The 25,861-nt window shown below is 42.4% G+C and overlaps 2 protein-coding genes across 11 annotated transcripts in view; both read left to right on the top strand.

Moving 5' to 3' along the window:
- LOC106950970 (mitogen-activated protein kinase kinase kinase kinase 4-like) overlaps nucleotides 1–21,962 on the top strand; it is a 37,349-nt gene extending 15,387 nt beyond the window's left edge. The window contains exons 3-33 of one of the 10 annotated variants that reach the window (XM_015038169.1): nucleotides 1,880–1,936; nucleotides 5,058–5,183; nucleotides 5,263–5,373; nucleotides 5,648–5,738; nucleotides 5,815–5,945; nucleotides 6,037–6,091; nucleotides 6,172–6,250; nucleotides 7,268–7,443; nucleotides 7,531–7,603; nucleotides 7,692–7,902; nucleotides 7,992–8,153; nucleotides 8,263–8,349; nucleotides 9,270–9,674; nucleotides 10,517–10,669; nucleotides 11,052–11,321; nucleotides 12,239–12,327; nucleotides 13,259–13,395; nucleotides 13,511–13,605; nucleotides 14,234–14,242; nucleotides 15,316–15,494; nucleotides 15,751–15,859; nucleotides 16,584–16,889; nucleotides 18,657–18,774; nucleotides 19,218–19,388; nucleotides 19,496–19,639; nucleotides 19,728–19,862; nucleotides 19,985–20,085; nucleotides 20,224–20,373; nucleotides 20,451–20,610; nucleotides 20,691–20,830; nucleotides 20,982–21,962. In XM_015038169.1, the coding sequence (XP_014893655.1) occupies nucleotides 1,880–1,936; nucleotides 5,058–5,183; nucleotides 5,263–5,373; nucleotides 5,648–5,738; nucleotides 5,815–5,945; nucleotides 6,037–6,091; nucleotides 6,172–6,250; nucleotides 7,268–7,443; nucleotides 7,531–7,603; nucleotides 7,692–7,902; nucleotides 7,992–8,153; nucleotides 8,263–8,349; nucleotides 9,270–9,674; nucleotides 10,517–10,669; nucleotides 11,052–11,321; nucleotides 12,239–12,327; nucleotides 13,259–13,395; nucleotides 13,511–13,605; nucleotides 14,234–14,242; nucleotides 15,316–15,494; nucleotides 15,751–15,859; nucleotides 16,584–16,889; nucleotides 18,657–18,774; nucleotides 19,218–19,388; nucleotides 19,496–19,639; nucleotides 19,728–19,862; nucleotides 19,985–20,085; nucleotides 20,224–20,373; nucleotides 20,451–20,610; nucleotides 20,691–20,830; nucleotides 20,982–21,065 (4,314 nt within the window). In that variant the 3' untranslated portion in view covers nucleotides 21,066–21,962. The remainder of the gene's footprint in view (nucleotides 1–1,879; nucleotides 1,937–5,057; nucleotides 5,184–5,262; nucleotides 5,374–5,647; nucleotides 5,739–5,814; nucleotides 5,946–6,036; nucleotides 6,092–6,171; nucleotides 6,251–7,267; nucleotides 7,444–7,530; nucleotides 7,604–7,691; nucleotides 7,903–7,991; nucleotides 8,154–8,262; nucleotides 8,350–9,269; nucleotides 9,675–10,516; nucleotides 10,670–11,051; nucleotides 11,322–12,238; nucleotides 12,328–13,258; nucleotides 13,396–13,510; nucleotides 13,606–14,233; nucleotides 14,243–15,315; nucleotides 15,495–15,750; nucleotides 15,860–16,583; nucleotides 16,890–18,656; nucleotides 18,775–19,217; nucleotides 19,389–19,495; nucleotides 19,640–19,727; nucleotides 19,863–19,984; nucleotides 20,086–20,223; nucleotides 20,374–20,450; nucleotides 20,611–20,690; nucleotides 20,831–20,981) is intronic. The other 9 variants (XM_015038171.1, XM_015038170.1, XM_015038172.1 and 6 more) reach the window with 9 other exon arrangements.
- Nucleotides 21,963–24,029: 2,067 nt separating this feature from the next.
- Nucleotides 24,030–25,861, top strand: part of LOC106950972 (probable ribonuclease ZC3H12C) — a 19,735-nt gene continuing 17,903 nt past the window's right edge. The window contains exon 1 of the mRNA XM_015038179.1: nucleotides 24,030–24,159. The gene's annotated coding sequence lies outside the window, so the exon portion shown is untranslated. The remainder of the gene's footprint in view (nucleotides 24,160–25,861) is intronic.

Consider the following 25,861-nt stretch of genomic DNA (forward strand, 5'->3'; position numbering starts at 1 on the left):
GAAGGAAAACCCCCAAACCCCTTCCCAAGGACAAATTTTTGTGTTTTAACTTTTTTTTTTTTTTTTTTTTTTTTTGCTAAACTCACAGCTTTGCGTAGTAAAATATTTGAAATTTTATTAGTTTAATAAAAATAAAATGATCATTATTAAAACCATTTTTAATGTTTTTACATTGCGTACGATGGTCCTAGACTAAACATCAGAGGTTGCAATCAGATGTATCGGATCAGATTTGGCCTTCAGCAGTCACCATGTGTTGAAATCAAATTAAGATTTTCTCATCCTGCAGATGCCAGATGTCAACCATAACCCTTGCGTGATTGGCTGATTAGTCATTAAATACTCTTACTAGATTTGTCACTTGTTGATTATGTATTGAATGCATATATAAAATCTGCTTTAATTGATAAAACCTTTGACAACGGTTCATTACTCATGGCAAAAAGATAAATCTGGTGGTTTATTCAATATTCATTCATTCATTGAATGATGTAGGAAAGCTAAAGTTCTTTACAAAGATGTTTTCAAAAATACAGTATTGGGATTACAATGATTTCAAAGTATTGCTTGTGTTTGACTTTTTGATCAGCTCTTCCACGTGATTTTTTTTCTTTTTATCTTTGTGTTAATAGACCTCCTTTTTATTTATTTATTTATTTTTTGTATTTCTACCTAAACAGACAACATTAATACATATTGAATTATTGCTCAATAGTTAAATTATAATTGGAAAATATTTTACAGATTAATGCAAATTCTTTCAAACTAAATCAGAACTCTCAAAACAATCCGTTTGAATTTGAAGAGCATTTTTAATTTTTATTCATCTGAAATGCACATTACTTTTGTTTCTCACAACAACGGCGCTGCCGGGGCTGGTTACTCACTCCGGTAAGTGCATGGAGTGTCCGACAGTGATGCGGTATCACTCCAGTGTCGTCTCTTAAGATGAGGGGAATACCGATGTGACCAGAAATGTCCCGTGTTTTATCTCCTCCCAGGGTTCGGTGAAGGAGGGGGCTGATGTAAAGAGGCCTCTATTTCTGTCCTTTGTTTATGTAAGGAGTGGCAGCAGGGTGCTGGGAGAACAGAGAAGTCTGGGAATGTTGGACTCATACACTCATATCTAGGGCACTGTTGGGCTTTAGCTGTGGAGATTTGATATCCATAGGGATCGCCATATAAAACAACTGATTGCAGCACTTAAATAAATAGACACCTATAGTCTGCGTCTTATTTTTTGGTGGAGCAGCAGAAAATGTTTCTGCCAACTGTATTATCATATTTTTTTTTGTAATTCTTTGAAAATGTTTGACCAAAGCTCATCTCCTTTAAATTCTTTTCAACATGTTTTGTCATAAATATACAACTCGGTGGTATAAAGACAAATGAAGATGCGTATTTTTTTATTATTGTAAGTTCTCTTGATGCCTAGCTGAAGTGGGGGTATCAAAAGATTAGCAGCAATTTATTTCTAAACAGTTTTTTAATGTGCAAAGCTTTGCAGAATTAGGGGAAAATTTTTAATTGCAATTTTTGTGTATTGGAATAATGCATTTTTAAAGTAAACTAACTTTTTCCTTTTTCTCATAAATTTGCAACTTTTAAACATCAGAGAATATCTGGGATTTTACTTGTGAAAATTTTTGCAAAAATGTAGATGTTTTTTTGGGTGGGAGGAGAAATATACTCATCCTTGGCCAGTTTATTTTTATTTTATTATTTTACTTCAATATCTACAATGGCTCTAATACCTCATCTTCATCCAGGGACTCAGAGTGAAAGATGAACAATGAAGCTGTTTTTACAAAACTTTAAGTGTTCAGCTTATTCGACAGAAATCTCACATTTTTACTTTTGTTTTTTTTACTCTCCTCAGGGACGACATGTCAAGACTGGACAGCTGGCTGCCATCAAAGTCATGGACGTCACAGAGGTAAGGCTCAACAGGACCCATTGAATCCCCCTCATTTCAGTCCCACAGCCTCAGTGATCCCTGCTGTGATCAGCACTACTCTGTCAAAAGTTATGATCCGACTTCACAAGGCCCTGACTTTCCACCTGCCACGCCTTGCTTGAGTCGGCAGAGCGATGAATCAGAAATCTGCTCGACTGATAATCGCATCCGGTTAAGGAAAATGTTACCCAACCTCCACCTGGACTTTCTGACTACACTGTAGGAGTGCCTTTCATGGTGTGTTGTAACCTAAGGCCAACAATGCTTCTTTTAAAATGAAGCTCACCTGACACGTAAAGCAGAAGGCATGGGTCTGGCATCTCTTGACACCAGCTGATACCAGTTGTGTAGGTTCAGAACAAGTGTGAACAGGTGAGTGTTCCCAGATGGTGATCGCAAAAATGACACGCATTGATTACTTTTCTTTTCCGTGAATAATTTATTGACTGATCATGTTCTGGCATGATGAAAACTACCTTGTGGAGCTCACATGGTGTTTTTATAAACTATAATCCTTATTTACAACTTTGTCTTTCTAAATACTACACTATATACGCGTGATATACGTTTAGAAATGTGGAGTTTTAAAGATTTAAAACTGTTGATGTATTTTTAGTTGGTCCATCTTCAAGTCTGGGGTCAAGCTGACCCAATTTCTCATCGCTGCTCCACATTCTTAAATCCAGCCATTTCGCCCAAGAGCTAAAATCAGATGACTCTGAAAAATAGTGAAAAAACACAATATGAAGTAGTTTGTACTTTATTGTTATAAAATTTCTAACTGGCATTGTTGTCTGTTTTAGCCATTTGATCCTAATTATATGTTTCGGAGGGTAATTATGTTTTCGTCAGACTTTATCATCCTTTTTTTTTTTTTGATTGTTTTGTGTTCATTTTCAGTTCATTTTAGTATTTTTAGGACCTAATTGAAACCCAAAATTAGAATAGAGAATAACATAAATAAAAAGGAACTTATTATGCAATATGTGTTTTTTGGTGAGCCGAAACAAAAGGTGGACGATTGATGCTGTTTTGAAGCTCTTTCTTTTGCCTACATCTCCCAGAATGCTGTGGAGTTCAGTGACTATTCTATACATGGAAAACCCTATCAGACATATTATCTGTTGATATTGATCATGTGTCTATAGTGATTATGTATTGTTATTGACTTGTCCAGCCCTAGGCTGAAATGATGCCAGTTCTTGGTTGGTGCTCCTTTTACATAAGTTATTGCATCGGTGCAGCTTGGCGTGGAGGTGATTACATGCTAATTAATTAACTGTGAGTTTGTCCAAGAAAGAACAAATCACTTTGACTGCTCAAAGGCAGTGAAGTTACAGGATTTTTTTTTTTTTTGATGCTTTTATTTCGCTTCAGTTGTCTGAGCTGTTACCAGATAAATGCCATCTTCAGAGAGCGTCACTCTATTGTTCCTCGTCGTTCGACCACAGCCTCTCCGCCTGCGTTTTCCTCCTGCAGACACATCGCCGTGCGAGTTTCTTTCTTCCCCCTCGCCTTGTGACTTGTGGCAGCGGGGCTTTCGCAGCCGGGGGTGTGATAATTCAACAGCTGCGCGGCAGCACAGAGGGAAGGGGCGGGGAGGGGAGAGGGGGGGAGCGGCGAGGGTCTCGCTCGGCAGAAACGCTTACGTCAACTCAAACGAGTCATGCAGCAGCAGTATGGCCGCCTGCATAGATGCTCATCTGCCATTTTGCTACAGCTGACAAAGACTTGCGGGAAGAAGTCGTGTCTGCGCGGATCATTGCTTTTATTTTGGTTTTATTCACTTTTCAAATGTAAAAACCATCACCGTTCAGCCCCCCCCAACCCCTCCACTCTTCGCTTTGTGCTTTTTAAGAGAGGTCATGTACGCATACAGCAAAGCACTCACAGGCTGCTCTCTGCATGTGTTCAATTAGTGTGTCACCATTAATCAGTGTCAAGTTGCTGTTGGGTGAAAGCAACGAGTTTGCACTGTTTTTATGAAGAGTTGGTAGTGGAGGTTATTGGTACGAAAGGTCATTTCCTGCGGAGATTAACTGCAGCATTAATATGGAATTGGCTTCATCGCTGCTAAAAACAACAAACTTCGACGCTGCATTCTTTATATGATGCATCATTCTTCTTCTTTGTTCCATTTCCTGCTGATTTATCACTCCCCCCCCCGTTCTCGTAATCCTTCGCTCATCATGTTTCAGGTAGATTTTCACATCAGTATTCTCAGCTTTCAGCTCCGTGGAGCCTCTGATCAGGATAAAAGTAGCTGAAAAACTGTTGTACATATTTCACAGATGTAACCGTCAATCTGTTTAACTTGCTACGTGAGTCACTCATGCGTCATTAATCCCCAAACAAAGGAATCATTTGCCCGGTGACAAAAACGTCTGCCTTGTTTTCAGAGACATAGAAAACCATGAAAAAACTCTCGTCCAGGGAGCCGGTAGTGAAGTTTAACCTTGCTGTTTTCACAGAGCTCAACATTTTGATAAGGATTCCTCGGACTCTGGCCTGGAATTTGATTTGAGTGTTTCCAGGTCTGGTTAAATATGGAAAATGAGGAAGTACTAAGAAAATGTTTGTATTTTGAGACGTTATCCTTCATTCCACTGCCTAAGAGTTGTCCTTCCTTTCTTTACTTCCTTTTTTCTTTATTTTGTTTCTTGACATGAGGCTATTCCTGTCTTTCCTTTATCCCCTTTATCCTTACTGCGTCCCTACTTCTTTTATCCCCTACCCTAATTCCTATTTTCTTCCTCCTTTTCTTCCCTCCTTTCTTCTTTCTTTCCTTCCTTTCTTCCTTCCTTTGTTCCTTTCTTCCTTGCTTCTTTCCTTCCTTTCCTCCCTTCCAATCCTTTCCTTCCTGGTGTCTTCCCTTCAGTCTTTCCACTTTCAGTTTTTCCAGGTTTCATATTTAAATTCCTGTCGACTGGAGCACCGTCTGCCGTATTATTGTATATTTTAACATCTGGAAAATCTGATGAATTTTCACCTATTAGATCATTTAAGACCGGCTCCTCTTTAGCGATTAAAACAAATACGTGTTTTTTTTTTTTCTTTTCTAACCAGGATGTTTCTGTTTGCCTTAATCTTGTACGTACAGGATGAAGAGGAGGAAATTAAACTGGAGATCAATATGCTTAAGAAGTACTCCCACCACAGAAACATAGCCACCTACTACGGCGCTTTCATTAAGAAGAGTCCCCCGGGACATGATGACCAGCTCTGGGTGAGCCCCGCTGCCTTCCTGGATCACAAAGTTCATGTTGTTGTCTGGTGTCCTCTGATGATGATGTGTGTTTTTGCAGCTGGTGATGGAGTTTTGTGGTGCTGGTTCGATCACAGACCTGGTGAAGAACACAAAGGGAAACCAGCTGAAGGAAGACTGGATTGCCTATATTTCCAGAGAGATTCTTAGAGTAAGCTTCTTCTGTATCATTTGGTTGCAGCATCATATTAAGCAAACTTATTTCTATTTCAAAAATACGTGTTTTGTGCAGTTTTGGCTTAATTACTGCTCTGAATATGTTTTTCTTTCAGCAAATTGCCTTTTTTTTTTTTTTTGAGTCTGACTACTTGACGATTATTTCAGTAGTCGATTAATTCGATTAAACGTTTCAGCTCTTTTCTTTTCAGATTGCCTGTTTATTTATTTTTCCCCCATCACCAATGTAATCTGTCTACCTTCCTCAGGGTTTGGCCCACTTACACGCCCACCATGTGATCCACCGTGACATCAAAGGCCAGAACGTCCTGCTGACTGAGAACGCCGAAGTGAAGCTGGGTGAGTTCGACATCTGCACACTTCAGTAACCCTACATAGTCGTATCCCGCTGGTCTTCACGCCGCTTCCTCTCCAGTGGATTTCGGTGTGAGCGCCCAGCTGGATCGGACAGTTGGGAGGAGAAACACATTCATCGGGACTCCATATTGGATGGCCCCGGAGGTCATCGCTTGCGATGAGAACCCAGATGCCACGTATGATTACCGGGTAAGGGTCGAGCGCTCAGATTGTGTCCTTGTTGATATGTCCCTGCACCCGTCCGGGTTTGCTTCATGTTGAATGTTCTGCTGTGTCGCAGAGCGATCTGTGGTCCTGCGGCATCACAGCGATCGAGATGGCGGAGGGCGCGCCGCGTGAGTTTTTGTTCTGCAGCTTTATTTATTTAACCTGTTGATTTCTTTGATTCCTAACGAGTTTACGACTCGCCTCGCAGCGCTTTGCGACATGCACCCCATGCGAGCGCTCTTCCTCATCCCAAGAAACCCTCCTCCGAGGCTCAAATCCAAAAAATGGTGAGTTTCGCGTAAACCTGACGTCTTTAGTTTGTCTTGGTGAATATTTCTGTATCCCTTCCAATCCACTTTCATGCTGACATCTTAAAGTTAGCTTGTTTCAACTCACGGTGAAGCTTTCGTTGCTTTCTCTTTTTGTGTGCAGTCAGATTTTTATCTCAGGCAGCCACAGAGGCTTAGATCCAAACACATTGGTGCCAAGCTGAACATCTGTGCTGCACCTGTCCTGGCAGCCTCTCTTGGCAGCAGAAACAACCCAGATTTCTTCTCCTCTCGACTCTAGATCTTACATTTTTTTGGTCACTTACCACAAATTGATTGCTCCATGGTGTGATTTAAGTTTCAAGTAATTTAAGGAAGCTGTAGGAGTGATGAGGATGTTCATGGCTCACATATGACGAAAGGTTATTTAGGATGAGCTCACAGATGTGTTGGGAGTTGCTGCGCTTTAACACCAAAGGAACTGTTTGAATATATTTTTCACTTGTGCAAAACAACACAATTTCACCATCCTTGTGTCATCCTGTCGTCGTCCAGCTCTAGTTTAGGGGGAATCGTTCAAACAACTAAAGTAATTTTTTCAGTCTCATTGTAAGTTTTACGGTTTACAAGCAGAATTGGAATTAATTGTTGCCTGATGATTTTATGTTACAAAATCTTCCTTTTCCTGATGACAAATATTAATTAATTAATCTGAAAATTGCGTCTCATTTTACTGACGCTGACACAGAGCGTGGCTACGAAAGGAAAACCTCATCAGTGACGAGCTTACTTCTCCTCAAGCTGACTCAGAGAGATATTTCCAGCAGGATGATGACAATAAGAGCTCGAGTGGTGGAAGGGCGAGCCGATGAGCTCATCAATCGGGTTTTAATCTAGATATCGGGACTATTTCATCAGTTAAGAAATAATGCTTCATCAACCTTTTCCGTTTTGCCCTTTGGAGCACATAATATTCATCCAGCTCCTCCTGTCTTGTTTTCACTTTCCCGTGATGCTCCTCTGCATTTTCGGCAGGTCCAAGAAGTTTTTCAGCTTCATCGAGAGCTGTCTGGTGAAGAACTACACGCAGCGGCCTCCGACCGAGCAGCTGCTGAAGCATCCCTTCATCCGGGACCAGCCCAACGAGCGGCAGGTCAGGATCCAGCTCAAAGACCACATCGACCGCACCAAGAAGAAGAGAGGAGAGAAGGGTGAGGCTTGGTTTGTTGAAGTCGTGCTTCAATTCAGAATAAAACAATTTGGACGTGTTAAAGCAAAAATGTTGTTCTATGGTGCAGATGAAACCGAGTACGAGTACAGCGGCAGTGAGGATGAGGAAGAGGACCCTCCTGAGCAGGAAGGAGAGCCGAGGTACCGTCTACTAACTTCATCACCTCCTCACATCGTCCTCTTCTTCAGAAACCGTAACCGTTTTCTCCTCTCCTCCCGTCACATGCAGCTCTATCGTCAACGTGCCGGGAGAGTCGACTCTGCGGCGTGACTTCATCCGCCTGCAGCAGGAGAACAAGGAGCGGTCAGAGGCGCTCCGCCACCAGCAGCTCCTCCAGGAGCAGCAGCTCCGTGAGCAGGAGGAGTACAAGCGCCAACTACTGGCCGAAAGACAGAAACGCATCGAACAACAGAAGGAGCAGAGACGGCGGCTAGAAGAGGTTGGGTGTTTTTGTTGTTTTTTACATGGAGAGCGGCGAGGGTCGGGTCGCTTCTCGGAAATGTTGACGTTTCGCTTTTTAATCTGCAGCAACAGAGACGGGAGCGGGAGATGAGGAGGCAACAGGAGCGTGAGCAGCGCCGGCGGGAGCAGGAGGAGAAGAGGCGAATGGAGGAGATGGATCGCCGGCGTAAAGAGGAGGAGGAGCGCCGGCGAGCCGAGGAGGAGAAGAGGAGGAACGACCGCGAACAGGTCAGCTTATTCATATTCTGGGGAACTTAATCTAAAATATCAGACGAAAAAAGTCGGGTCGTGAAGTTCTGGTCCTGATTTCTGTTCTGGTGCTTCGTTTGGCCAACAGGAGTACATCCGGCGTCAGCTGGAGGAGGAGCAGCGGCACCTGGAGAAACTGCAGGAGCAGCTGCTCCGAGAACAGGCCATGCTGCTGGTCAGTTTGTCAGACACACACACACACACACACACAGTCAACGCTCACTTTGTCATTTATTTCTTTATGGTGGAGCAGTGGGTTTTAGATGTTTCTTGAGTCCCCAACATGCCCCATTCTGGCTTTTTTCTGAAGGAAGTTGGTTGACCAGGATTTTATTTAGAAGCATCAGAGTAAAGGGGCTGAATAAAAAAAACATGCACTGCAAGATCACAAAATCTTACAATTTTTTTACGTTTCTAGAGCAAATATCTTCGTACACCTGAGATGAGAAACAAAACTAAAGTGCACGTAACTTTTCAGTAAGATTTAGGAGATTGTTTTATGTCAATATTTCCTCAATAGTATTTTTTTCTTTTTAAGTACTAGTTCCACTGGCATATTTTCACTTGAAGCACAGGAAAACATCTTGTTATAAGTGAGATAATCTGTCTGTGGAACTATTAGTTCCAATCTGTATTAAGGCATTATTGACCTAAACAAGGTCCTATATTGTGCTGAAAAGTTACTTGTTAGTTTTGTCAAATGTACTGAGATATTTGCACTAGAAACCAGACTACGAAATTTGTTTTGCAGTGTTCCACACCTTTCAGGTTTTTATGATTAAAGAAAGAAAGCTAAGTGTGAGCTTTTTCGCTCCGCTTCACAGTCATGCATCACTTTAGTTTTTCCCATAAAGGTTTCAGTGAAATGCATAAAAGTTTGTATTCGTGAGGCAAAATGTGGGAAAGTTCCAGGAGTGCGGATGTATTTAGAAGCACTGCATCTCATACTGACAGCCTAATTTCAGGTTTCCATGGAAGGACATTTTGTGTTTTTGTACTTCTTTTAGTTTGTGTCATGTATCTGTTCTATAATAAAGGCTGAATCAAACAAAACGGCAGTAGCTCATGTGTTTCCACCACCGCGCTCTGCGACAGGAGTTCAAGTGGCGCGAGCTGGAGGAGCAGCGCAAGGCAGAGCGCCTCCATAAGCGCTTGCAGCAGGAGCAGGCCTACCTGCTGTCGCTGCAGCATGAATCCAAACCGCAGCCTGGCGACAAGACAAACCCCCCACTAGACCGTAGCAAACCCTCCCAGACCTCCACCCTGCCCCCCGACGGCGCCCACACCCCGTCCCCTAAAGCCGAGGGCCTTGACGCCACTGCTTCCGAGTCCGCTAAGGCCCCTCTGGTTGTCCCCGGAGACAGCGCTAAGTCCCAGCTAGCAGAGCAAGACGGGAGTGATGAGAGCGGCCCCCCTGTTACTGAAACCCCCACTGACTCTAAAGCCCCCCAGGCAGAAAGTTTGGAGGCTGCCGCTCATCCCCCTCAGCCAATCAGAGAGGTGAACCTCCTCCCTGGCTCTCTCTGCCCTGCTGCCTGCTCTTTTCAGCTTCCACTTGCTTGCCTTCACACACTATAATTATAGAGGCACTATCTGACACACACAAATAGTTTCCTTAATGTTTTTATTTTTTTATTGGATACTTAAGTGGTAAAGAAATTTTTAGGTTTGGATGAAAGTTTCTGCCTCTGAACTTTGCCTGAAAGGCTGTTGGTGTGTAACCAAAGGGCCAGATGCATGCAGACGACTGAGGCCCAAACTAACATGCAGAGCCTGTCCCGTCTGCCAGGAGCCCCTCGTCTGTCTTTAACCGTCCACTTTCTTCACGCTGGGCTTTTGTATTTACAGATGTGCATCTGTTTGCACGCTGCAAAAGCACAAAATCTTACAATGTTTTTATGGTTTGCAAATATCTTGGTGCACTTGGAATAAGAGCAATCTAATATGCAAGTAAATTTTCAGCAGGCCTGTTTTAAGTAAATACTTCCTTAATGTTGATTAGAAAGTGCTAGTTCCACTGGAAGATTATTTTACTTGCAATATGGGAACAGGACATTTTTCCCATATTACGAGTAAAATAATCTCCTAGTGATTTTGTGTTTTTGCAGTTCAAACATTGTGTCTAATTCTGAGTTTCCAGCATGTTAATATCTTTCTCACCAGTTGCCTTTGTTTAAAAAAAAAAAAATGAAGCCAAGGAGATGGGACCTACATTTTATATAAATATTTGAACTCAATATTTCAGCTGTAGTTCCTTTCTGCTAATATTTTTTTTCCTCTGTCAGATTTGGTTCATCCATTAAAATATCCCCAAGCCTTCATCCCATGTTTGTCGTCCTCAGGCTGACGAGCGTTTCCGTAAAAACATTCAGGGCTCCCCTCAGTCCGCCCCTCCTTCCAAGCACCCCCCTCTGCCTCCCCGCTCCTCTGAACCTTACTCCAACGGCGGCTCGGCTTCGGAGGCCTCCGCCATGCACCGACCCATGGAGCCTCAGGTAACTCCTTCCTCCTCCTCCTCCTCTTCTCCTCCATACTCTTATAATTGACATTTAATTGGAAAAATCTGAGTTTTACTGCTTGGAAATCTTTTCCGAGTAATTTCGACAACACAAGTTGACGTCATATGCAACTGAACCGAACTTGAAGGTTTATTAACGGGACTGGTCGGAAACAAAAGCCAATTTGAGCCAAAGAAATGCAACAAACGAAGCCTCATCTAAACGAGGGACGCATTGTTTGGTGTTGTTCCGTGTCTGCCGTCTGCATGTGTATCTATCAAAGCACACACAGGTGCTAAACCTCACGCATCTTCCCCTCGTGTCTCACTTGTGTTGTCTGCTTGTTTCGCTTCCCCTCCTCTTCCTCACTCCCTAAAAGGTCCAGTGGTCCCACCTGGCTGCTCTAAAGAGCAGCAACAGTGCGGCCCCCTCTCCTCCTCCGCCCGTGGTCTCTCGCTCCCAGTCCTTCAGCGAGTCTGGCGGCGTGAGCTCTAGCTTTGCACAGCTTCACCTGCGCTCCCAGGACCCACACCATCACCACCACCCATTGCCCGTACGCCCCGACCCCCAACCCCAACCTCCCCTCCACCACCCCCAGGCCCAGACCCGGCTCGAACGCCAGACCAGCGGCGAGGAGGTTCCTCCCAAGGTAAGGAGCTGGAGAGGGCCGCTCTTATCCCGCTCCCCTCCTCCCCTCACCGTCGGCCTCCTCCTCTCACATCGTCCTTCACTCTTTCCGTCTGCTTTTGTTTGTTTAATCTCGTTTTAGTCACAGCAGAGGTAACTCATAAAATGCATTAGGATTGAAGCTTCAAGTAACAAAACCCAGTCACCACAAAGGACTTTATGACTCAGATGGCTTACAGGGCTCATGTGTTGCTCATTACGTCATAGTGAACGGGTTGCTTTTCTTCTTCTCGTTTTATTTTTATTTTCTCACTCTCAAGCCTTTTTCTGGTGCAGATACACAATGCTGATGGAAAAGTGTCTTCCCTTCAACGTAAAATCCAGAGTAGGGTGGTAACTACTTACATTTGCTTGAGTAACTTTTTGAAAAGGTAGCAGTAGTTTTATTACAATGTAATTTCTAGTTTTGGTCCTTAAAATATCCAAAACCTTTTTTTTTTTTTTACCAACTACTTTTTTACTCGAGTAATTTCTTGGACATCTATTTTTTTTTTTTTACTTTTACTTTCTCATACTGATAAATTTTGTTTGCTACTGAAGTAAAATTTTTGGATTCTCTACCCACCTCTGGTAAAATCAAATCTGAATAAATGCAAAAAAAAAAAAAAAAAAAAAAAAAACTTTCAAATTGTAATTTCATCTATTAAAGGAAACACCTGCAGACCTCGCTTCACTCAGCGAAGGTCAAAGTTCATGATATAAGCAATAAGAAAGATGTGTGTGGGGGCTGCTTTAAGCTCAGCAAAACGGCCGTATTCTGCGAGGCAGTTCTTCACAGCATTGTATGTTTGTGTGTAAAGTTTTTAAATCCTTTCTAATTTGTGACGACGGAAGCGAAATGAAATATTTATCGGAAACGCCTTTGTCTGTCTCTGACAGGTACCAGTGAGGACAACATCCAGGTCTCCTGTGTTGTCTCGCAGAGAGTCCCCGCTGCCGTCTCAGCCCAACCAGAGGAGCGTCGGCAGGTCAGCAACTTTCATTTATCCAACCATGAGCAGTTATTTCAAATTTTTTAGGCTAATTTAAAATGTACAGAAATTTTAGAAGTTATTTATTTTCCACGTTAAAGGTGTCATTTTTCCGCCGTGACCTGTGAGGTTGAGCTAATACAATCAGACAAAAATAATAATAATAATAATAATAATAATAATAATATAATTGTTTCTGTCGGGATCCACCGTTAACAGCCAACAAAAGAAGCCGACAAAGAATCAGGATCCAGCGGCATTTTTCTGAGGCTTGAGCTGGAAAGCATTCAAGTTGGCTTTGACATTTCACCCACATCCTAGTTCAAAGATTAAAAACAAAGAGGCTAACTACAGTTAGCATTACACACCTTTAATGATGCACTTCTCAGATGTTTCAACCTTTATAAACGATTGAACCACAGAAATGCAAGTAAGCTGGTTATTACCACATTTTCAAAGCCTGGCAGCCATGTTGGATTTTGAAGCCAGGGTTTCTTTTCGTTTCTTTTGTTTTTATGGCTAAACTCAGAAAAAGAATCAGACTTTTTTTAAAGTGCTTGGTAGCACAGTGGTTAACATGTTCCTGTCGAAATAGTGTCTGTTTATGACTTAAAATCTGAAAATGCAATCAGGTTTATTGTATTTGTCAAGTTATTGCTGTTACCTGATAAAATGTGAAAAGTTTCACTGCCTTGCAATAGTTTTGCAAGGCACTGTGAGAGGTTTCATTTACAAGCCATTCTAGATAACCGGAGGGTGGCTGAGTAATAATCAGTCATCATGTCATGTCGCCATAACTCACTTGATTTGTCAAGCAGAACTGCACCATGACGCTCTGCTGAATAACACTGCGCGGCAACAGGGGCACATAAATTTATCCTAGACGGTTTAACTTCAGGTTGTGCCGCTGAATTTTTTTGTGTCGCAGTAATGTGGAGCAGCGCCCCCTGTGGGACAGAGTGGAGAAGCTGCAGTCTCGGCCCGGCAGCGGCAGCTCCTCGGGCTCCAACGCCAGCTCCCAGGCCAGTCCGGGTGACCGCTTCAGGCCACGTTGTGAGTCACCTGGTACTGTACACATTTCACATACTTTACTAACAAACTGCTGCGAGATGAAAAAAAAACAGCCTCTGTCCGTGTTGCGTTTCTCCTCCTCACTAAATGCCGTTTTGTCTTCATAAAGCTTCGTCTAAATCTGAAGGCTCGCCTCTGCAGCGTCCGGAAAACATCCCAAAAAAACAAGAAGAGAAGAACTCCTCCAGGCCCACTCGACCAGCTGTAAGTTCTCAATCTCAATAAAAACGTGTCAATTTTTCCAACTTTATTTCTCATCTGAGAGATAAAAATGTGAAAAATGAAGCAAACTTTTTGCTGATTTATTTATATTTAGATCATAAACAAATAATTAATTATCTAAATAGATTGATTGCTTTTTCCAAGAAAAAAAAATGATATCAGAGATCAGTGTCTTAGAAAATGGAAAATAATCTGCAAGAAAAACTTTGGATAGTGTAGAATTAATTTGATTTTCCACGTCTGGATATGAACAGAAAAACAAAACGGATTAAACCATCTGAATGTTTTTTGTTTTGTTTTAATCTGAAAGACAAAAAAACTAAACAAAACAGAATTTTTTACTTTTACTGTATTTTATTGTCCAAATTTCATAAAAAGTCTTTGAAACCAAAGTCTGGAATTTTGGAACAAATTTCCATGGATTCAGAGCAGATTTTAGGAGTCAGTGTTTCCTTGGCCTGGTTTTTACTGCTCAGATGTCCAGAAGTTGATCAAAACTGACAGGAAAATCAAAATCCTGATTGCATACTTGACGGTGAACAGCTGGAACCTGTTTTTATTTTTCTCTTGCCCTCCTTTGTTTTCTGCCACTCTTAATTTTCCAACCCAGGGTGACATGGTAAGCGTCGTTCACGCGTTTGCGTCATCATCACATCCTTGTTATGCTCGGGGTTCCTACACACTTTGGAAAATCTCAAACTCATGTTTAAATGTGGGAAAAATTAAAATAAACTTGGAAAAATATGCGTTTTTACAGACTTTATTACCATTTTGTTAGATGCTGTTGTCCCTTCTCCTTTCCTTCTGTATGTCCTTCCTCTTACTGTTTCCTTCCTTCCTTGTGTCCTGCATCCTTCCGTCCTTTTCCTTTGTTCTCTTTCTTTAATTTTCCCTTCCTTCCTGTGTTTCCTTCCAGTCTCTGTTTTGTCGGATTCTGTCGAGTGTAGAAATATTGGCCATGTTTCACAGCGAACTTATTTTTAAATTTTAAAATGATCCCAAAGGAGTGGGAGCTCCGGAAACCAAAGTTTGGGAAAGTTCAACATATTTCCATGAACGATGTGTAGGAACCCATGATGACCGCACCTTCACTCCACTCCCTGCATTGCACAAGTAAATGTGAATGATGATGACGATGCAGCAGCTTCTCTCATGCCTGCCACTTCCTCCTGTTCTCCGCTCGCCATCAACACAAAGCAGGTTAACCCTCAGCTGCAGCTTCCTGAATCTGGATTTGAATGCAGACACACTCCTGCTGCTTCTCTACACGTCACAGCGGCTCCTAATCTCACCTGGCCTTGTTGTCGGATCAGATTGCAGCCTGTTTGTTTTGTCGGGCATGTCGATAAAACGTCCCCTCCCTGTCCCTGCTTGTGGTTGACCTTATAAAACGGCATCATGAGGTTCCTGGTTATATGCTACTAAGACAGTCTCAATGCATCCTGGTGACATTTTTACTGACCCCAAGGCTGAGTTTGTCTCTAAACAACCTGTCTGAACCTAGAAATGCGGTAAACTCGCCTGATTACTCACCAGTCCTTCCTTTTTATTCCCTCGCTTTCTTCCTTTGTTCCTTCATTGCGACTTTTCTTTGTCAATTCTTCACTCCTCTCCCAGGAGGAATCGGTGTGGCTTTGGCTTCAGATGCTTTAATGCTGTTCAAATGAAAGAGTCTTTAATCTGTCCTTGCAGGACCTGACGGCTCTGGCCAAGGAGCTGCGTGCGGTGGACGACGTGCGACCTCCTCACAAGGTGACCGACTACTCCTCATCGAGCGACGACTCCGGCACCACGGACGAGGAGGACGAGGAGGAGGTGGACCAGGAGGCCGGAGAGGAGTCCACCTCAGGAGCCGAGGACTCCAGGACGGGGTGAGTCAAAGTGTTTCACCAACAGGAAATGTTCTTTCTTGTATTCTTGTATCGATTTTTTTTCCCAGGTTCCATATTGAAAAACTGCAGACTACGCAAATATCCATCATAAATTCAAAGTAAACTTTAGTATTTCAGATATTTAAAATGAACACAACGGACTGGAAACTGGATAGTTGAGTCCAAGAAAAGTCTGGAAGCTCGGTAAACCCAAACTGAGCTGAATGGTCCTAACCGTCCTCTGACCCCCTGCCAGGAGGCTGAGCAATGGAGAGACGGATTCAGCTAAGACCATGCTGGTGGAAGACCTGGAGAGCGAACAAGCCACCACCCCCTCCAAAGACGGCACCCTGGTCATCAGACAGGTAGCAAACCTTCCCGACTGAAGCAAAAAAACACGTTTTAATTTGACAAAAAAATCCAGTTTTCATTTTCCCGGCCCAGGCTCCGTGTTGGTCATTCTCCTCTCTGCCTCGTGTTGCTGCATGTTGACTGTGTTGTGATGTTCCACCTTCACGGATCTTGTTGTTAAAATGCAGCTCGCGTTTGCAGCCGGCGGTGTTGCTCTTCGAAGATAAACGACTGGATTATGCAATAATTTGCTAAAGTATTCACACCCTTTGAACTTTTTCATATTTTGCCACATTTCACCCAAAAACAACAAACAAATTTGGACTGAATAGAGAGCATCTGTGAAGCCGGAATTTTCAGAATCTCAACTGGTTTTAGGTTTGGACTTTAACTAGGCTTTTCTAACAGATGTGTAATATGACCATCAGCTTGGTTCGGCTTAACGTTTCTGAAAACGTGCCAGAATTATCCAAAAGACTGTTTTTCATCTGTTGTCTTGCTAAAAACAAAGGTTAAACAAAAGAACGACACAGATTTTGTCAATAAATATAATTATTACAAATAGTAAATACGAAACTGTAACATAATTCAGTACATTTTAAGAAATACAAATCGATTGCAGACGGGGTGTGAATACTTTTGCGTCTGGATAAAAAAGTTGCAACGCCCTGAACCCTGCAGCTCCTCTTCCTCTCCACCTGCTTGCTCGAGCCCAAGTGTGCCTGTTCTTGCTTCCAGAGCACAGCTGACACAAAGCGGTTGGTCAGTCTCTCATCTTCCTCCTCTTCCTCGCCCGGCTCTGGCCCCAGTCAGGGCGTCCCGGAGAAAAACGGCTTCCCTGGCCGCATTCACCACCTGCCCGACCTTATCCAGCAGAGCCATCACTCCCCTTCCTCTTCTGCAGCCATCCTTTCCTCCATCTCCATGTCCATGTCTCCCTCCTCCTCCTCCTCCTCCTCTTCCTCCTCCTACCAGTCATCCTCTAGCCAGGCCAGTCCTGGAATGTGCTCACAGATTCCCCTGGACGAGCTCACTGCCATAGAGGTATGTCGCCCTCACACCACAGAGGCCAACAAACAAGGAGCGGACGGTTTGGGAATAAACGGGCTCAGATGTGGAGAGGTTGTGTTCATCTAAACATTTAAAACTAGGACTGGGGGGTGAATCAGTTTTTTTTATCAATTAATCAAATTATTTGTTTTTAAAGATTTAGTTTTTTTGGGGGGAAAAATCAGGATTTTTATTTGTTTTTAAACAATCTTTGGGTTTCAACAGTTGAGTGATGTCAGCACACCCGGGGCGGCCATCTTGTTTGAGAGGAGTTTCTGTTTGAACTTTGAATTCAGGTCAACTCTACAACAAAATATCATTTTTTTAATAGAGAAAATAGTCATAATGTTACAAGGATGGAGTCTCAATATCTACAGAATGAAGTTTAGTGAATTTATTAAATTAATTATTCAAGCTTTTTACTCATTAAAACAACCTTCATGACATTCTTCTGGTAAAACTGTGTCTGAATTTCTGCTAATGTTATTATATTCTCACAATTTAACAAAAATTCTCCTAGAGTGACCCTAAAACTCTCTTGCAGAGCTCTCAGAAGGGATGGTTGAAATATAAGCCGCATTTAGAAATAAAGCAAGAAAAAAAAATATACATTAAAATCGAGTCCGGTAAGGAGAAAAAAAAAAAGTCACATTTTATTTTAAACTGCATCGGCCAGGCCTAGTAAAACAAAAATAATTTACAGACACCGCGCACACATCTGATCCCGTCTATACCGACTGTGCAGTCCTTGGCTGTTGGTTCCCGTCTGCATCCTCCTGGCTTCACTTTCGCCTCCGTCTGACTCCACTGACACCTGGTTTTAATCCCTGAGCTCCTGCATTTTTCTTCTCTCCTGCTCCACAATCCACTGCATCAAACCGCCGCTAACATCGGTGCCTCCAGCTTAGCAGAATGTGGCCACAACATGGCGGAAACTAAACCGGATCTTTGGATTAACGACGGCGGGACGATTCCGACTAGAATGACTTGCATTTCTTGTGATTAAAGAAATCTTTTTCTCCTCTAACAAATCACAGCGGCCTGCGTCTGGAAAGACTTTAATTTCCTTCAGCTCAGTTCTTGTCGTTGTCCGTTTGTTTCGTTTAAAACGTTTCTTCTCTCGCCCGTCTCTGAAAAACTAACATTCTGCACGTGATCCGTTTGTTTAAACGTGTTTTACTGCCCATTTGTGTCGACAAAAGTTCAGCTTGAAGTGGTTCTGTAAGACTATATTGACGGTGGTCAAAAAGAAACAACCTTGTTTTTCTCGCCATCTGACTTTAAATCTGGCTAAACTTTTCCGGTTTTAGGTAGAATCAACAGAATTATTTCTGTTTGCTAAATGTCAAACATAACGACATAATTTAGCCGCTTCCATCCGTTTTAAGAAAACACACAAAAACACAACATCAATGGCAGTTGCAGCTATCTTGCCTTTCAGGTAGAAGACTTTCTTTTGTGTACATAAACCGCAAGATTAAAGTTTGCAAATTCACTCAGATATTTTTCTTGCTGAAATTTAACTTGGCTACAATGACCATTGTTACATTTTAATGTTAAAAAATGTCTTTATTCTGACATATTCAGTATATAAGATTTGCTAAATGTAAAAACAGGAAACGTTTAGTGTGATTTAATTTCAGAGGCGGTTTTCAAAACTCTTCTTCCTGCTTTTTCTAACTAGTTCTGAAGGTTGAAGCCTTCAGTGCTGCTTTCCCATTTAAAACTCTTGTTTCTTTCTTAATGTCAAATATCTTCCAGTCCCAGTCAGAGAACAACTCCATGTCCAAACACAAGTCCTCTTCATCGTTCACACCCTTCATTGACCCTCGTCTTCTTCAGATCTCTCCATCCAGCGGCAGCTCCCTTAACAACATGGGTGAGGCTGCCATTTTGGGAAATTTTGAAACAAGACAGTATTATTTTTAAACGCTCAGTTATGTGTACCCTTTAAAATGAAAGCAATTAACACTTTATTTATACTTTCAACTATTTTAGTGCTTCCCCCCCCCCATCTAAAACTCTCATTAGTTTTACTACACACCTGTGAATATTTGGAAAATGTGCCTCCGTACTGTTATGTACAGTATAAGACGTGTTTCTGTTTGGCATCTAGAAATCTTAAAATGGCAAGAAATGTTTAATAACAACCTTTTTATGTCAGATTAAGCATTTACAAATAAAGTCAGGTTTATTTTAAAGCCTTTTGCTGATTTTAGCTCTTAATCGCAGGGAGTTTTTTTTTAGATTGAGAGTGTTGTATATTTAAAAAAAAAAAAAAAAAAAAGTCCAACCAGAACTGCTTCTGTCCGCCTCCTCCAGCTGGATTTGGTCAAGAAGGTCGGCTCGCTGACCCACTGAGGTCCGACCCGTCCCGTAAAGGATCGGTGGTCAACGTCAACCCCGTCAACACGCGCCCACCGAGCGACACTCCAGAGATCCGCAAGTACAAGAAGAGGTTCAACTCTGAGATCCTGTGTGCAGCACTCTGGGGTAGGATTTAAAATAAAATAAAATTTTTTTTAAAAAATCCAGAAATGGGAGCTGATTGACTTTGACCCGGACAGGTTGGCTAACTTGTTGTCCTGTGTCTGCTTCAGGAGTGAACCTGCTGGTCGGGACAGAGAGCGGGCTGATGCTCCTGGACCGAAGCGGTCAGGGGAAAGTCTACCCACTGATTAACCGCCGTCGCATCCAGCAGATGGACGTCTTGGAGGGACTCAACGTTCTGGTCACCATATCGGGTGAGGACCGCACACGGATTTCCAAATTCAGAATCTCTGTACTTTCTATGCAAAGCCGGTTCCACGGTTCTGCTCTGGGCTGTTGCAGGTAAAAAGAACAAGCTGCGAGTGTACTACCTGTCGTGGCTCAGGAACAAGATTTTGCACAACGACCCTGAAGTGGAGAAGAAGCAGGGCTGGGTGAACGTGGGCGACCTCGAGGGCTGCGTCCACTACAAAGTCGGTATGTTTTGTCGCTTCTTTAAATTTTATGAACAAATGATATTTATTTCAATCTTATTTGCGAACCAGAAATCCTTGAAAAGTTTTAGATGATTACCTGAAATTTGTTCCTGAACATTTCAGTGAAATACGAGAGGATTAAGTTCTTGGTGTTGGCCTTGAAGAACTCTGTGGAAGTGTACGCCTGGGCTCCCAAGCCCTACCATAAATTCATGGCATTCAAAGTAAGCAGCATGACAGATTCACTTTTCTAGTCAAAGGATTTTTACCCCATGAAACTTTCACATTTTGCCACATTTCAACCCGACACTGAAAACATCCATTTCCTCTCTGAATCTAACGCGCACCTGGCTGGTCTTTAGTCTTTCGGCGACCTCGTGCACAAGCCACTGCTGGTCGACTTGACCGTGGAGGAGGGCCAGAGGTTAAAGGTCATCTACGGCTCCTGCTCAGGCTTCCACGCCGTCGACGTGGATTCCGGCGCCGTCTACGACATCTACCTGCCCACACACGTAAGCGTTCGGGCCCGGGCCGCGAAGCCCACGCCGTCGTTTTCCGCTCTTTACCGCCTGACTCTCCGTTTCTCCAGATCCAGACCAACATTCAGTGCCACGCCATCATCATCCTCCCCAACACGGACGGCATCGAGCTGCTGGTGTGCTACGAGGACGAGGGCGTCTACGTGAACACCTACGGGCGCATAACCAAGGACGTGGTGCTGCAGTGGGGAGAAATGCCGACGTCAGTGGGTGAGGAGGCATTCCTAAACGGGAACTAAACAAATTGATCATGGGATCATGAAGGTGACGCGCTCCTTGTTCTGCTGCAGCCTACATTAGGTCAAACCAGATAATGGGCTGGGGGGAGAAGGCCATCGAGATCCGCTCAGTGGAGACGGGACACCTGGACGGCGTCTTTATGCACAAAAGAGCCCAGAGACTTAAATTTCTTTGCGAGAGGAATGACAAGGTCAGAATGAAATGCTTTTTTTTTTAAAACTTAGCATATTATAAAATGGTAGCATGTCTCTTGTGATCAGTACTTTTTGGTGTCAGTATCTTTTTTCCACCCAAACTATCATTTATTTTTTCTTCTTTTTTTTTTTCTTTTTTTTTTTTAGGTCTTTTTCGCCTCCGTGCGTCAAGGCGGCGCCAGCCAGGTGTACTTTATGACCCTGGGACGCTCCTCCCTTATGAGCTGGTAGCCAACGAGACGACCTCGCCCGCGCAGCGACGAGCCGACGACGGAGACGAGCCCGTCCTGAGCCTGACCTGGAGGAGCTCCCTCTCACACGCTCAGGCAAAAACCCAACCGCAGTTTGGACTGTAATCATGAAGATAAAGCGGGAGCGAACGGAGGCGTGTTGGGGTTTGTCACCTTTAGGTCTGTAGTCGCCTCGCTGCCCTGCGCTGCTTTCCTCCACCTCCACCGAGGGAACAATGGTAATCGATTTCGTTTTGTGTCACGGTAAAACTCGTATGTAATTAGCAAATTGTCCGGAGGGGTCGACGGAAGGCAGCTTTTGCTGTTTGGGAAAACAAAACTTGATGTGCCAGAACTTGTGTAGCTGTTGACCTCCCTGTCGAGCATGTTTCTGAACAACTCCAGTCCTCCCCTCTGATCGGTGCTTGACGTGCGAATCTGCGTCTTCACTTTGTTCGCCTTAAAGTGAAAACTCCTATAGGGACCTTTGATTTATTTGTTAAACACAGGGTACAGGATCAGCAGCTTGTACATACTAACTACAGACTCGCGCAGGTTTTCCAGTCACTTTTACCACTTTGCCTCATTGTGCTGTAAGTTATGTTTTGACAGTATCCCTGTTGGTGACGTCATGCCGCAGAATTACACCCAGTTTTTTTTTGTTTTGTTGTTTTTTTTAAATACACTGTATATTTTGTATGTGACTTGCTGCATATAAATAAACGGCAACAAAGCAGGACACATCAGACGAGCTGTAAAGGAAAAATCCACACTATTTATCCTCAATCTGTAATATTTTTAGGGCTCTAACTTTCTCATGAAGTGTTCGGTTTGACTCTGCTGTTGTCAGGTTTTTTTTTTGTTTTTTTTTTCTACTGGAAATATAAGAACACACAAAGTAAACACATCCAGAAATGTGACATTCAACCTGTTTTTTTTTTTTTTTCTTTTTCTTTTTATATTAGTTCCAAGTAGGGCTAGGGTTAAACTGTGAATTAGCATGCAGGATTAGCAGGATGACGGGCTGGAAAAAGGGAATAAGAATCGGCTCGTCGTCTCTCTGCACAATCGGGACGTTTACCCGTTTCAGGCTTCATCTGTAGCTTTACGGTTGCCTTAGAAGGGTTCCCCGTCGATTTTTTTTAAATTGGAGCTAAACCCTGAAGACATTTGGATGTTGTGTACTGCTGGAACTCCTAAAACCAGCCGTGTCACCCAAATCTTGGACCTCTTTTTAATGACGCTTGGTTGTTTACATAATCATGTCCAGATCAAAAGGCATCCAAACCAAAACAAGTGTTTTACTTGTCATATCTGAAGCCCATTCTTCACTTCACTTCCCCTCCCCTCCCTTTCCACAGTTCAAATGCATCTGTGCTTTCATTCAGACAACACAACTTCCTAGCAGTCTTTGCTGTCAGACGGTGCCTTCAGGTGCGTCTGAGGGTGACGAGATCAATATTAGGTGCTTTTTTTTTTTTGTTGTCTTGGGCTGATGAAATCACTCGTTCTCACAGCAGTGTTACAGAACCACTTCAGATCAGTTTTTTTTTTTTTTACTCAGTCTTTGTTTCTGACATTTCTCTACAGATAAGTATGCGACTGCAGTGGTTTTTAAATTGTAATGCACACCTTATGTTCGAAATGTTTACAGAAGCAGATGTTTTTCCTTTTGTTTTGCTTTTTTTTCTCTTTTTTTTCTTTTTCAAAAAAAAAAAAAAAACCCAGTGTGGGTCAGTATGAATTTTTATGGTTTATTTTTAGGCTAGACTCTCCCCACCGTTTTGTATTTTGTAACCCTTTTTGTATTATCATTTAGGCGTTTCTGTGCAGGGATAATCAACTTCTGCTCAATAAGTCCACAGTGTCATTTCACTTGATTCCTCTGCATCCTTCGCAGTGCACAGTAGGCCGCTGGCTGTGTGGCAGAAGATGTTTTCCACTACCCAGGTGACACGTTTCCCCTTAAACGTCACTCTGCCGTGCCTCTAATTTATGTCCTCTCTGTGTGTGCTATGGGGATTACTGTGTTTTATTGAAAGTTTTTTTTTTTTTTTTTTTTTTCCTCCATTGAATAAAATCAGAAGTGATTTACAGAGCTGTGTCATTATTTCGTAAAACATACATTTTTCTGCAAATGTCTAGGTTGCTTCTGATGGTGCAAAAAATACTTAAACTAGAGTTTGCTTACGACAAGCAAGAAGTGACTAATAATCCGTACACAGAATTTCTTTTATGTAGTTTTGATTGCAAGTAACTTCAGCAAGATATAGGAACTTGTTTTAAGTCAATACTACTTGAATATTGATAAAATTCAAAATGGAACAAGTGGAAGTACTTGTTCCACTTGTAGATTACTTCAGTTACAACAGGGGGAAATGTCTTGTTATAAATGAAATAATCTACTGGTGGAACTATTAATTTTTTAATCGGTGTTACGGATTTACTGACTTAAAATCGGTTTCTATGTTGTGCTGAAAGATAACTTGAACTTGTAAGATAAAATCACTTTCTATGAAGGATGAATAACTAATAAAGTGCCGAGTGGACCTCTTTAATCTGCTAAAGAGTGGCTTTAGGGCCAGTACGTTATGAAACTTTATTTTTTAGATTTAACTACTCAAGGCTAGCCATAATAAAAATATCACTTGTATTTTTTTAGTCTAACCACAAGAGGGGGCTATTGCACCTCAAGCAGAAGGCCTTTTTAGCAGCGCAATATGCTTTGTAAATTAGTTTTAACACTAAATGTCATAGCTTCCTGTTTATTTTATAGTTTTGAAAATTGAGATTTAAGCGTTTTATCTTAGTAAACGTATTTCAGATATTGTGTAAATCTTTGAATTTAAACTGAGGTATGATTAAAAAAATGCTTACTCTCAGCTTTTGCCTCGTTTTTGTAACGAAAACTAAGCGGTTAGATTTTATTGTGAAACTCCAAACCGGAAAATACTTTGTTGCTATATCAGCTCGACGGAGGTTGGTTGGGTCACGCTGCAGCCCCAGCCGGATGTTTTGTTGTGTCCGTCTCCGGCCCAGGATGGGAGCTTTTGCTCGTTTTAGCCCCGAACTGGTGCAGCGGCGTCCCTGACCGGGTAAGTGGCCGAGTCTGGCGGTGAGCTGAGCGGACTCATTAGCCGGAGGAGCTGCGTGTTGGTGCGGGTGGAAGATGGAAGGGAGGTCGTGACGGTGTTGGGTTTCTGCGGTGGCCGTGCACGCCTCTGCGCGCGACCTCCGCGACGTCTTAAATATGGATAGTGGAGCAGATTGTAGAGGAGCAGGATGGGGTGTTGTCATTCCCTTAAAAAAATGCATATCTGGACATAAAAATATGAATGTTGTGGACTGAGAAAGGCCGAGATTATGCATGTGTAAGGGAAGGGAGTCCGTTTCTTCCACCGGCTTTGTGTTTATATCCAAAACACTCTGTGCATTATGTTTGAAGCAACAAAGTGGACATGTTTAAATTAAACCTTAGTGTGATGATTATGCTCTCCAGTAAACTACCTTCTGTCTTGTTTGCTCGTTTTGTCCATGTGGTATCTGCAGAAGTGTATATTTGATCGGCTGCACATTTGTAACTGTTTGCGTTAATAACATGTTGGGGTAATGCATGTGGAAACTTCAGCTCTGCTCCGTTTTCATAAGTAAAAGTGAAGTAGTTTGGGGTTTAGGACAGATGGTCTGCAAATCTCCTGGACCAACAGTTTTCTTTATCTGACCCTAAGAGCAAAGCATCCGATCACTGATAATCGATGATTGATGGTTACATAGTTGGCCCTCAGGCATTCATGTGTTTTTGGATTTTTAGGAATGCTGCTTCCAGAGTTTGCAACAATTGGAGGTGCAGACCACACAAAGAATCGTTTCCGCGCAGTACATAACTACAAGATAATTTTTCATCCAGATCACTGCAGATTTATGCTTAAAACTGGAAGAAGTTCAGGAATTACTTGCTGTGGTCTCATAGTTTATATCTCAAATTCAGCGTAAAGTACACTTCATGTACCTGAAATAATTTCACTCATCCATCCTTCCTTACATTCATTCTGTAGAAATTAAAAGCTTAGATCTAGAAATTTGAGGCAAAAGGGATTAAGGCTGAAGCAATTAATCGTGATGAATTGATTATTGATTATTCCACTAATCAACTAATTTAATCATTGATTAATCGTGGACTATGCAGATTTTATTTTATTTTTTTTTTTAAAAAAGGCCTTTTGCTGAAAAATACAACTTATTCAGAGCAACTGAACAAAATTTATATACATGTTGCATTTAAGATAAAAACTCCTTTTTTCTGTAAATATTGTCAGTTTTGGCTTCAGCTGGGTCAAATTCACGAAAAGGAATACTGCTATTATATTTTAGACAATAAAATGCTTGTTTTCTGTTTCTAATACTATATAAAAAATGTGGTTGGTTAAATGAAAAATCTGCAGAATGTGTCAATGTTTTATTCAATTTATTGTCAGAATAATCAATAGAAGAATCGATTACCAAATTAACCGTTGGTTTCAGTGTGTTGGCTTTTATTCGAACTGCGTTTCATTGTTTCTGCTCCATGATGCTGCCATGTTTACGATGAGCCAGAGGCTCGGTGGGCGTCATGGAGACAAAGAGGAGCAAAGATTTGTGCTTCCCAGTCATCATCTGGCCGAAGTGTGCCACAACAATGCAGAAGAGGGACATAAACTTCTTGAACTCCCCGCTTCGCGTTTCTCTCCTGCTTAAAGCTCATCCGGCCCATCCTTAAAGGCCGGGCCGGACGGTTCAGCCTATCTCCCCCCCCCCCCC

The sequence above is a fragment of the Poecilia latipinna genome, unplaced genomic scaffold, assembly GCF_001443285.1.
Source record: "Poecilia latipinna isolate Pla-1442-1.1 unplaced genomic scaffold, P_latipinna-1.0 Scaffold432, whole genome shotgun sequence".
In the NCBI taxonomy this organism is placed as follows: Eukaryota; Metazoa; Chordata; class Actinopteri; order Cyprinodontiformes; family Poeciliidae; genus Poecilia; species Poecilia latipinna.